We start from the raw sequence: 13,347 nt of genomic DNA, 5'->3' as shown, positions 1-13,347 counted from the left end.
TCCTTACTCCGTTTTCCTTTTCTTCCTTTTTAAATGATTTGGTTTTCTTTTAGTCTTCTAGTATAAACTTCTTCATAAAATATTGAGACATTTTATTTAAAGAATCTAATAATTCATAATAAGGGCGGCAAGAATAGAGGTACTTTGCATTAGACAGAAGGGAGTGAAGGGAGGGGAGGGAGAATGGGGAAGGAACGGTAGTAGAATGAATTGGACATTATTACCCTATGAGCATATATGATTACACAACTTGTATAACTCTATATCATGTACAACCAGAAGAATGAGAAGTTATACTATATTTATGTATGATGTGTCAAAATGCATTAAACTATCATGTATAACTAATTAGAACAACAACAACAAAAAAGAATCTAATATTATAGCTGAGAGATCTATAGTAAATTTAAAACATCACACTTTTTGATGATGAACATTGAACCCACGGCTATCCCCAGACCAATATTTGACTTGAGTTTTAAAAATAGAAGTTAACTTAAGTAATCTCTAACTAACATTTAGGAAATGTTTATAGTTTTTTTCATTCCTGGCAATTTGTTATTGTTTTATTCAGTAATAAACTTTTTTGTTTGTTTTTGTTTTAATTAAAAAAAAATACCCACTTGGGATTTTCTTTAAAAGTATGTACTTATATAAGATTTTACAACCTCTCAATGTATAGTTTTGGAACCAGATGATCATTTTATAATTTACTTTTTTTTTTTTTATACACGACAATAGTGGAATGCATTACACTCATTATTACCCATATACAGCACAATTTTTTCATAACTCTGTATATAAAGTATGTTCACGCCAAATTATGCCATTATACATGTACTCTTTTTTTTTTGCATAACAATTCTTATAATTTACTCTTAACAGCAAGATTCAAACAACCACCAATTTTCCCTAACCCTTACCATTCATTACCACTAATACTAACAATGAAGTTGCAGGCCTACAACAGTTAGTATTCATATTCTACCAAGGTTTTCCTATTGATCATAATTATCTCTCAGATCTCATTTAATTGATAAAGAGATTATGGATGGCCTATGGCTTTTTGAGAAAGATTTTGTAGGGAAAAGGGAATTGATTTTAATTTATAGGCATAGTTACCATGATCTCACTTTTCCTGCTTTATAGGAGTCAAAGGCTCTCTGAAATAGAGTAGCCAGGAAAACTAAGTATCTAACTCTTGTTTTGCTCCCAAGAGCCAGCTGTGGTTCATTAGGTGTACTCTGTGAGTGTTGTCAGAGTGTTATCCATAACTTGCTTTTCTCACTTATTTTCTCCATAGCTCTGAGAGCTTATTTTGAAAGAATAATGGATGAACCATCTCCCTTGGCCAAACCTCTGGAGCTGAACCAGCATTCTCGATTCATAATTGGTTCTGTGTCTGAAGATAACTCGGAAGATGAGATCAGCAACCTGGTGAAGCTGGACCTCCTGGAAGAGAAGGAGGGCTCTTTGTCACCAGCTTCTGTCAGCTCAGATACACTTTCTGATTTGGGGATCTCTAGCTTACAGGATGGCTTGGCCTTACACATAAGGTAAGAGAGAGAGGTTTAATGGTTATCTTATTTAACCTAATTAGTTTTGTTGATTATGCTTTGAAAGCTAAGATTGCTGTATTTCTTCCCATGTCACTGGACTCATGGTTTTGATGAGTTAAGTGGGAGATGTTATTTTTATTTTATTTAGTTGTTGATGGATCTTTATTTTATTCATTTATTTATATGTGGTGCTGAGGATTGAACCCAGTGCCTAACACATGCTAGGCAAGCGTTTACCACAGAGCCAGAATCTCAGCCCTGAAATGTTGTATCTTAGAATTGTCTTTTCCTATCTGGGCATGGTGGCACACGCCTGTAATTCTAGCTGCTTGGATGCTGATGCAAGACGATCGTGAGTTCAAAGCCAGCCTTAGCAAGTTAGCGAGGCCCTAAACAACTCAGTGAGATCCTGTCTCTAAATAAAATACAAAATAAAGGGCTGGGGATGTGGCTTAGTGGTAAAGTGCACCTGGGTTTCCTCCCCAGTACCAAAAAAGAAAAAAGAAAGAATTGTCTTTTTCTAAATGTTCCCCTCAACTTTTTCCTATCCTTCATACATACTAGATCTTTTAGGTGAGACCTAGCAAGTGAGAGTTGGTTTGAGGAATTTCAGCCTTTGTACTGTTTTATTAACATAGTTTTAACTCTGTTGATGCTTGATAGGAATTCTGCAGGGATAGGCAAATTTGTAGTAATCTTTCTTTAAACTTCTTACTCATGTCATGAAATTATATTGTTTCTAGCACAGTTAATCCTCAATAAATCATTGTGATATAAACAAGGGATTCCCACAGAGCCCTCTTTTTTCTCTACAAACATAATCTGTAATTGAGAATGTTAATAGTACCACTGGAATATTCTTTTTTTTTAAAGTATTTTTGAATTGTTGATGGACATTTTTTTTATTCATTTATTTATATGTGGTGCTGAGGATTGAATCCAGTGCCTCATGCATGCTAAGCAATCGCTCTACCACTGAACCACAACTCTTTCCCTTGAAATATTCTTGTTTATTGATGTTTGATTATATAATCAGTGTGTGAGCCTATACCTTTGGTCATTTGCTTGGCAATTTTGGGATGAAAGGGTCTGTATCATTAGTTAATTCTCACTGCTCATCAGTATCTCTTGGGTAGGTGAGGGTTAAAGAGTTAAAGAAAACGTCCTCTTCCTAGAGATTCTGGTATCATTTGGTATTGGCTTAGCTTGGGGCATTAAAAAAAAAAAAAGCTATCCAGGTGATTCTACTGCACAAGCAGCATTAAGGTTATAGGCCTAATTTAGATAAACATAAGTTAGAGTGGCTATTGCTGCTGCTATTACCTTGGTACTTCTTTTATTAATGGATTATAAAGCAATTCAGCTCCTTTCTATACATCAAGATACTACTCTACCAAAAAATACTGTACTGGATCTAGCTGAATATGATGGTTCTGTCTTATTGTCATCCCACAGGCTTGTGATCCTGGCTTCTGTGAGATGAGGTGGTACATGTTAGCAGTCACCCCATATAGCTATAGGGAGGTCAGAAAAAAAGAATAAAGCAAGTTATTTATGGTTTACTTTGTAGATTCCTAGAACTTAAGTGAACCAGAGAGATAATTTAACATAATTTTTTTTGTTTTAATAGGTGAGGAAATCAAGGTGTATTGAGAGGAAATAACTTGAGTAAGGTTGAATAGCCAGAAAACTGAATTCCAAACTGGATGTCTTGATTCCATTTCAGTACCTTTTCTGCTCTATTTCCCAGAGCATACAAGTATCTTAATTATATAATAAATTCAGACAAAGTTGGTCTTATGGAGTGAATGAACAATGTATTAAATTATCTCTGGGTAAAAAATGAGGAATTAGTGGCAGAGAAAAGGGGTTAGGTTTTTATCTTTTTGTAAAATGTTTTATTACTTTATAGTTCACTTAAGGTTAACTTTAAGTTTAATACTGGTGGTGATATCTTCTTTCTTGAGTTCACTTGGAAGTGTATGGAGTTGTGACAGGTGGGACTACTTATATTTAAAGGATACTAAAAGGATTTATTTAAAGGATACTAAACCTTCTGCAATGTAGTAGCCAGGAATTGTCCTTCTCAAAATGTTATAGTGACATTCCCCCCCCCCACCCCCAGGAGAAAGACTGGATTAACTGACTCTTTGAAGTCTCACAGCTGCATGAGAACTTAAAACTATGTGAAACATAATGTCCATTTGCTGAGGAAACTGAGTTTGGCAATGGTGAGATAATTACCATTATAGGAAACTCAACTAATGATATTACAAGGCAGTTTGTAGTTGCAAAGTCATTCCAAGTTCATGGCTATTATGTGGACTGTGTGCTTAGTTCTTTGCATGCCTTACTGTTGGCAAAACTCATGCTGGTAGCTCGTGGAGGAGTCCTGGACAGAAGTGTGATCAGCAGCCTGGAAAGGGGACAGGTGCCAGTGGAGGAGTCCTGGACAGAAGTGTGATCAGCAGCCTGGAAAGGGGACAGGTGCCAGTGGAGGAGTTCTGGATAGAAGTGTGATCAGCAGTCTGGGAAGGGGACAGTTTCCAGTTTCCACTGGCTTCTCACCTAACTAATGTTCCAAAATAGGACAAAGTTTCTCCTTTGATCCATCTTTTAATTAAGTCACCTGTGGATAGGTGTCATTGAGGGTAATTCTGAGATCTGCAATTTAGTACTCTTTGGCTGAGGGCAGTAGTATCTTCTCTTCATCTTCCACCTTCCTTTCTTGCCATTCAGAAAATAGGAGCTATTTCTATGTATGTGTTTGTCCCAGGAGTTTATTCTATAAACTTAATTATGAATGCTGTAAGTAGGGCTCAAGACAACCATTTAATAATGTTTCTTGCTTCTGTTACTTCTACTGTAATGCATACATTTACCCTTCCCACCCCCCCTTTCTTCTTTTTTTGGTTTGGGGTGCTTAACCACTGAGCCACATCCCCAGCCCATTTATTTATTTATTAGATGTTGATGGACCTTTATTTTATTCATTTATTTATATGCGGTGCTGAGAACAAACCCAGTGCCTTACATATGCAAGGCAAATGCTCTACCACTGAGCCACAACCCCAGCACCCCAGCCCTTTTATTTTTTATATTGAGACAGGGTCTCACTAAGTTGCTGAGGCTGACCTTGAATTTGGAATCTTCCTGCCTTAGCTTCCCAAGTCCTTAGGATTACAGGCATGTGCCACTGTGCCCAGCACAACTGCTTTATATTTTTAAGTTATTAGAAGTAATATGTGTTTACAGTAGAAAAGTTAGAAATCTAGAAAGTATAATAAAGGACATGAAAATAATCATCCATTGGTAACTACTACGTAATATTTTCTTTTAGTGATTTTTATCCCTTAATAAATTTAATTAAAAAAATTATAATGAAGCCAGACATGGGTAGCATAAGTCTGTTATTCAGTGACTTGGGAAGCTGAGGCAGGAGAATTGCAAATTGGAAGCCAGACTGGACAATTTAACAAGACCTTGTCTCAAAATAAAAAAATCAAAAGGGCTGGGGGTGTAGCACCTGAGTTCAATTCCCAGTGCCAAAAAAAAGGGGGGGTGCTAGGGTTGTGGCTCAGCAGTAGAGTGCTTGCCTAGCATGCACGAGGCACTGGGTTCGATCCTCAGCACCACATAAATGTAAAATAAAGATATTGTGTCCATCTAAAACTTAAGAATAAATATTAAAAAAAAAAAGATGGAAAAATGGGAGGGGTTATAATAATGATGATAATGAATATATAGTTCTATGAATACATAGTTCACTTTTCTTGCTTTTTTCCATATAACATCTTCTTACCTTATTAAAAATCTTTTAGGTTTAATTTAAAAATTTTTTAATTTTAAAATAATTTTAGACTTACAGAAAAATTGTGAAGATAGCACAGAATTGCTATGTATTCTTTATTTTCATTTCACCTAATGTTAACATCCTTTATAGCCATAGTACATTAATGTAGAGTTTCCCAGTAAAGCAAATAAAACACAGGATGCCCAGTTAATTTTGAATTTCAGATGCACAAAGAATAATTTTTCAGTATAAGTTGTCCCAAATAATGCATAGAGATATCTATGTAAAAACTTGCTTATGTGAAATTCAAACTTTTAAAAGATATTTTATTTAGAGATAGGGTCTTACTTAGTTGCTTAGGGTCTTGTTAAGTTGCTGAGGCTGGCCTTGAACTCATAAACTTCCTGTCTCATCCTGTGAGCTGCTGGGATTACAGGAGTGTACCACCACACCCAGCCAGATTACTTAAATCTTTTAGGTTTCATTTGCTCCAAGAGGTTTGCTATTGCTCATTATATTCCCTTCTTCCCTACTGTCATAGCATTTATCACAATTTATAATATTCTTGTTAACCTATTTATTTGATTCTTATCTCCATTATATTATAACACATGGGCAAAGATCGAATGTTTTGTTTACTATTGTACATCCAGTACTTTCTATAGTTTATAATAGTCAATAAATATTTGTTGAAGAAATGAGAGAGAGATAAAGGTTGATCAAATGTTGTGGATGGAGCTCAGTGATAGAGCGCATGCCTAAGAATTGATCAAAGACAGTCACAAAAGGCAATAATAATATTTTAAAAAATTGGAGAATTCAAGAATAAAACTAGAAGGAAAATTTTAAGCCCTGTTTTTCCCATGTAAAAGCTTTTTCAGGCATTGAGGACATGTCATATAGAATTTAACTTTTTTAAAAAAAATTATACATGGACACAATATCTTTATTTTGTAAATTTTTATGTGGTGCTGAGGATCGAACCCAGTGCCTCACATGTACAAGGCAAGCGCTCTGCCACTGAGCCACAACCCAAGCCCCTTGAATTTAACTTTTTTCATTCAATGATTAATTTTAAACATACAGTGAAAACTCCTCAAGCTGGCAAAGCATTAGCTTTTAGCAATGGAATGGATGTTGTTCTTTTAAAAGGTCTCCTAATATTTCTTTTAATGTGTTGGAGCAGGAAAGCTTGTCATTTCCCCTAACACCATGTGAATAAAATACAATTAAATGGTGGGAACCAGAAAACAAAACAAAACAAAAAAACATTTTCAGTTGCGTAAATCATTGATTTTGGGTTCTTTCTTTTCTGTTTCTAAAAACTACACTTTCCTGTAAGCCGAGTGTAAGCTTTATCCCACAAGTTTTTTTTATCCCCCTCAACATTTTTTAAAAAATATTTTGTTTTAGTTACAGTTGAACACAATACCTTTATTTTATTTTTATGTGATGCTGAGCATCAACCCTATCACCTTGCATGTGCTAGGTGAGTGTTCTACTGCTGAGCCACAACCCCAGGCCTTCCCTCAATATTTTGCCATAAAAAATTGCAATCAGCTGACACATACCTATAATCCTAGCAACTTGAGAAGCTAAGACAGGAGGACCACAGTTTGGGGAAAATTTTAGCAACTTAGAGAGACCCTGTCTCAAAATAAAAAATTAGAAAAGGTCTGGGGATGTAGATCAGTCATCAGTAAAGCTCCCTGGGTTCAATCAAAACAAAACAAAAACAAAAACAACTGCTACATTGCAATCACCCAGCAAAATTGAGAGTGTTTTACAGAGAATACTTGTGCACTCACTATTAGACTCTGCCATTAAATTTTTTTCTATACTTTCTTTGTCATATATCTATTCATTTCTCTATCTTTGTATCCACAGTTTATCTTATTATAGCTCTCAAGTTTTGATATCATTCCATGTTCCAAGTTTGTTATCATTCCATTTTAAATATTATTTTCATTGTGATTTTTTAACCTATAAATTATTTAAAAAATTTTTTTTAGTTGTAGTTGGACACAATACCTTTATTTTATTTATTTATTTTTATGTGGTGCTGAGGATCGAACCCAGCACCTCACATGTGCTAGGCAAGCACTCTACCACTAAGCCACAATCCAGCCCTAACCTAATTATTTAGAAGCATGTTGGTTAATTTCAGGACACTTGAGGCTATGATATATTCATATAATAGAATACTAGTTCATCATAAAAAGTTACAAGGTACTACTGATACATTCTACACCATTGATAATATGCTAAGCAAAAGAAGCCAGTCATAGAAGATCATATTTTTATTTATATGTAAAGTCTATAATAGGCAAATCTACAGGAATAGAAAGTAGTGATTGCCTAGTACTGGGGAAGGGTGTTAGTGAAATGAGGAATGACTTGTTACTGATTATGGGATTTCTTGTTAGGGTAATAAAAATGTTCTAAAATTGATTGTGATTGCTGTATATGAATAGGCTATATGAATAGGTTAAGAACATTGAATTATACACTTTAAAAGGGTAAAATGTATGCTATGTGAATTATTTCTCAAAATTGTTGACAGAATTTTCAAATGAGTTTATCAATTAACTTAGCAAGGTCACAGTCTATAAGATCAATATACAAAGGTTCACCACATTTCTATATGTTAGCTAGAAATCAACAATCTGAAAATAAAATAAAATACCTTTATTCACAGTAGCATCAAAAAGGATAAAATAGGAATAAAGTTTTCAGAAAAAATAACAGACTTGTATGCTAAAAATTATAGAACATTGCTGATTGAAATTTAAAAAGATCAAAATAAAAAGAGAGGCAGTGCATGTTCAGGACTTTGAAGATTCAATATTGTGAAGATAGATGGTAATTCTCCTTAAATTTATCTATAAATTCAGTCAATATCAAAACCTTGCAGCCTTTTTTTTTTCTTTCTAGAATATGACAAACTGATCCTAAAATTTACAAGAAAAACCGAAGGACCATAATAGGCAGTTTTGAATAGAGAGGAAAGTTAAAAGAATTACACTAGGGCTGGGGATGTGGCTCAAGCGGTAGCGCGCTCGCCTGGCATGCGTGCGGCCGGGGTTCGATCCTCAGCACCACATACAAAACAAAGATGTTGTGTCCGCCGAGAACTAAAAAATAAATATTAAAAAAAAATTCTCTCTCTCTCTCTCACTCTCTCTTTAAAAAAAAAAAAAAGAATTACACTACCTGATTTCAAAACTTAGTATAAAGCCACACTTATAAAGACCATGAGGCATTGCTGCAAGGCTATGCATGTTTATCAATGAAACAGAATTTAGAGTCCACAAAGAAACTGTTATACACGTCATTTGATTTTCAATAAAGATATACTTTTTTTTTTTTAAAGAGAGAGTGAGAGAGGAGAGAGAGAGAGAGAGAGAGAGAGAGAGAGAGAGAGAGAGAGAGAGAGAGAGAGAGAATTTTTTTTTAATATTTATTTTTTAGTTCTCGGCGGACACAACATCTTTGTTGGTATGTGGTGCTGAGGATCGAACCCCGGCCGCACGCATGCCAGGCGAGTGCGCTACCGCTTGAGCCACATCCCCAGCCCCATAAAGATATACTTTTAATCCAAGATTTCTCTACTTATAAAAGCCCTGATATAAAACAGTCCCTTTGGGTGTGCTGCAGTATAACTCAGACTGCATTGCAATCAAGCCAGCGAATGCATCATTGTCTGCAGAATAAATTGCTACATCATTCTTGGTCCTTGGCATGTTACAATGCTGGGATCAGTGTGGGCTTCTAGTTGGATTTTGTGCCAGGTATGTGTCTACCTTAGAGACACTATTCATGGTAGATTAAAATTCTTCAAATTTGGGGAAGTGAATATTTTTTTTTTAATTTTTGTCTTCTAATATTACAGAAAAATTGTAGGTAGTATCCACAAAAGAGTTGGAACTCTAGTTTTGCTTTTTATCTTGGTATGCTGTATGTGTTTGGTTGTTGTAGAAAGATTCGCATAAACTTGGTTACTGAATGTGCCTTCTTCTGTTTATTTTTCAAATGTAGTCCATTGCCATACAGGCTGTCTTATTCTATACTCAGTGCTTTATTTGCTTTTTGAATATCAAACTTTATAACAAAGGCAAAGAATGGTTCTTTTTTGTTAACTGTCTACGTTTATAGATGTTTAGATGTGTGTGACACTGAGCTGCTCCTACAACTGTGGCTGCTGTAATTCTCCTGAGCAAAGGTTTCAGTGCTCTACTTTTGAGATGTTTTATCCTGAAGACATGTAAAGACAGAAGGGCTCCTCTGTGGCAGCTTCTTTCTCTAAAGGAACAAGTAAACTTGGCTATTACCATCAGGGACTAGCATGGTGTAGAGGGATGGTATAAAGTGGTACAGACAAGAGAACAATTAGGGACTTCCTTATTTTATTATGACTGGTGGTCACATTAGATGGCCTGATTGATTATTTTCAATTTGGGTCACCTGGATATACTAAGATTAAGATTTTTTATTTTGACCATCAATTTTCTATCTGTGCTTTAGGTCATTTGTATACTTCTGTTTCGAGAGTCTCTGGAAGGTTAATAAGCCCTCAGTGTGATTGACATCAGATTATCAACTATTTCTATCCAGCACTTTGGTGGGGAATTTTTTTCTAATGGTGCATGATTCAGATTAAATATGACCCCAGTGAATTATAACAATCCTGAGGACTTGTCTTAGGAAGTTGTCTTTCTATAGGTTCTAAGCTTTCATAGTCTTTTGCTATTGTTTTTCCTCAAATTACAAGAGAGCAATATAATGAGAGCATCTACTTAATTCAAAGCTAAAGCAAGAAGATGTTTCTGTATAATGTTCAGTCATTGTTTATTTTTAAAATTTTCTACTGCAAATTTGTTTTCATAGTGATATATATGTCCCAGTGTTATTTTGAGGCAGAATTTTTCTTCTCTGCACAAACTAGATTAGACCTCTTTGTCCAAAATATTTGTCCAGTCCCTTTGTCCTTTAAAGATTTTATCCACATCTTTTATTTTGCATTAGCTTCATTCTCATTCTGAAATTTTGGTGACTAAAATTTTTGTGCATTTGTAAGTATCACTGTGTTGTCTTGAAAATGACTCCTACTTTAGTGGCACATTTCCTTTCTACTTGGCTTTCTTTTCCTCTTTACCTGCTTTCACTTTCTTGGAGTGTGATAATCAGTATTTATTTTGATTGGATCTCAGAAATTACCTTTAGGCTGTGCTGTCTTCCTCCCTCAGGCTTTCATGACCCCATTATTTTCTTGGTCTAGTTGTCTTTGTAAACTTTGCCTTCTTTTTTGCCCTGGGGCCTCCTTTCATGTGCTCCTGTTAGTCAGGAGAGGCAGTGGAGCTTTTTTCTGGTAACTGTCAGAAGAAAGTTGAGTTAAACATGTTTGTTGCAGCTAAAACAGTACTGCTGTTTTCCAATTGTACAAGATTTCTCCCCCTGTCCTCTCAACCCCCTTGGAAAGTCAACTAATTCTATGGGTGAACCAAGTGAGGGGGGAAAATGCAAGAAGGAGGAAAGGTGGGGAAATTGGGGACAAAGTAGGCAAAATCCTACTTTGAGACCATCAAGAATACTCTAGTCTGGTTGAAGCAGGGCTAGGAAGGCATAGTATCTGTTGTCCTTGTGGGTTTTAAGCAGCTGCAACAGGAAGAACTGTGACTTTTGTTTACAAGGCCAAAATCTGAAGAAAAAGATTCCATTTCTTTGCCATCTTTATATGGAGGGTTCTGCAGAGGAAAATAAGGAAATGAGATATTACATGCTTCACAGGTAAGTTTTAGGAGCCATAAGGGGGTAATATATTCTTTTAAAAACAGAATGTACTGACAGATAAGCCCTAGAGTTTATGGGAAATTTGATTGGATGATTTTTGTGTGTGTGTGTGTGTGTGTATGAAAAAGAAGGCTATTTTTTAAGGAAATAAATGAAAACTAACATATTTGCTTCAGAATTTCTAAACCTTTATTTTACATTCAGAATTTGATAGGAAGTTATATGAACCCATGTGTGATATTGTAGTTATTCTGGAAATAACACCCCTGCATGGGCCTTGTAGTGCTGTTACTTCATTAAGGGAGTTCAGTCTGTGCCAAATTTGCTCACTGGATTTGGCTAATATTTCATGAGTGAAGTCTCTTCAACTTGTGTGAAGAGAGGATATTAGTTTATTTTTAGTTTATTTATTTAATTTTTGTATACATTGCATCCTGTTGAAGGTAGTTTTGCTGAAAACCTTTTTAGAATATGTGTCTGGACCAGAAAAGGTGCCTACTGCAGCTGTCTTGGCATGTATCCAGACTGGAGTGGTTGAGGATGTCAAACTTGTTAAACCATGACGCAAAGAAAAGACCACTGACTCCAATTTAAATCAAACTAAAGCAAGCTTGTAATTCCGGCCAGCTGGGGCTGTCTCTCCCGAAACTCGTGGGGACAGAAGATAGCCCCATAGCTCTCTAGGAGCACAGCTTTATAGCACAGAAAGTTGCAAAAAGGGGGGTGTCTTAAGAGCTCACAGATAACTGGATTTTGACAAGCATAATACAAAGGAAGGTAGTAGGTTAATGGTCCAGCACTTATGGAGTAAATTTAGATCCCAACATCAGAATTTATGAGGCGCCACTAGAGTTTCAGAGAGAGTTATCTGGTGAGGGAAAGCCAGATATGGGTGAGTTCAAGGCACAGGCAGGCATTCTCAGCAAGTTTAGAAATCGCAGTAATTTATAGTAAAGCCAAAACTAACTTTTCATGCCTTTGTGATGAGGTGGCTCCCAATCTTAAGAGGGAATTAGGCTGGGTTTATCAAAACTCTCAGGCTGAGGAGGAAGTGAGTGGTGCTTTCACAGGCCTTCTTCAGGCCTCTAACAGGTCTGTGCCTCTCAGCAGAGGATTGATAAAAAGAATGATTGGCTCCACAACACTCATTAAGAGTCCCTCCATTATCTTTTTTTTTCAATATATTTATTTTTCAGTTTTTTTTTTTAGGTGGACACAATATCTTTATTTTTATGTGGTGCTGAAGATCGAACCCAGTGCCTCATGAAGCTAGTCGAGTACTCTACCACTGAGCCACAACCCCAGCCCCTCCATTAACTTTTTGTTCGTTTGTTTTGTCATCTGTAGTTTTTATCTTGAACAAAATTATCTGAAAATTAAACGGGAATTTGGCAAAATCAGAAAAGAAACAAAAAACACTGAAAAATTTGTCTTCAGAATATCATTCTTTTCTTTTAACCACCTCTTCTCCCTTTTGGGGGAAAACCAAACAAAATTTGTGAGTCAAAGAAATAAAACCTGAGGTATTGAATATAAATTATATATATCGTATATATATGCACACACAAGTATATAAAGAGGTTTTAAAATATGTATAAATATTTTAAATATATTAAAATGGTTGTTTTATATTTAACATTTTATATTTACATATGCAAAGCAAACATTGTTTTATATATATGAAATGAATATATATATAAACATAATACGTATGTTTGAGTTTGTGTGTATATAGTATTTGAATATTTATGTATTCTCCTGTTAGAAGGTAGAATGTTTGGGAGGTGATGATGGGATTTGGGAATAGTGCCCTTATAAAATAGTCCTCAGAGAACTGCCTTTCCCTTCCTCCATGTGAGAACATAGTAAGAAAGTACCATATCTGAATTTGCCGGTGACTTGATAATAGATTTCCCAGTATGCAGAACTGTAGAAATAAATTTCTGTTGCTTAAAAGCCATCCAGTTTATGGTATTCTATGGTAACATCTTAAAGGGACTAAGTGTGTGTGTGTGTGTGTGTGTGAGAGAGAGAGAGAGAGAGAGAGAGAGACAGAGAGAGAGAGAGAGAGTTAGATTTTCTATTGTCAATGAACAAAGTTGCAGTGATTTAGTTTCAAGATCTAAATTGACTTTATTTTAAATTCTAGAATATGGTGACACTTCATTGCATAAATAATAAATATTCCCATGAACCAAGCAGAGG

The 13,347-nt window shown here is 35.4% G+C and overlaps 1 protein-coding gene across 9 annotated transcripts in view; it reads left to right on the top strand.

Moving 5' to 3' along the window:
• Window positions 1-13,347, top strand: part of Acaca (acetyl-CoA carboxylase alpha) — a 288,856-nt gene that overhangs the window by 51,728 nt on the left and 223,781 nt on the right. For all 9 annotated transcript variants that reach the window (XM_078042389.1, XM_078042384.1, XM_078042383.1 and 6 more), the window contains one exon: window positions 1,304-1,556. In XM_078042389.1, the coding sequence (XP_077898515.1) occupies window positions 1,330-1,556 (227 nt within the window). In that variant the 5' untranslated portion in view covers window positions 1,304-1,329. The remainder of the gene's footprint in view (window positions 1-1,303; window positions 1,557-13,347) is intronic.

This window comes from Ictidomys tridecemlineatus, chromosome 3 (assembly GCF_052094955.1).
Source record: "Ictidomys tridecemlineatus isolate mIctTri1 chromosome 3, mIctTri1.hap1, whole genome shotgun sequence".
NCBI lineage: Eukaryota > Metazoa > Chordata > Mammalia > Rodentia > Sciuridae > Ictidomys > Ictidomys tridecemlineatus.
Note: the sequence above shows the minus strand (reverse complement) of the source record. Positions and strands in the feature narration are given on the sequence as shown.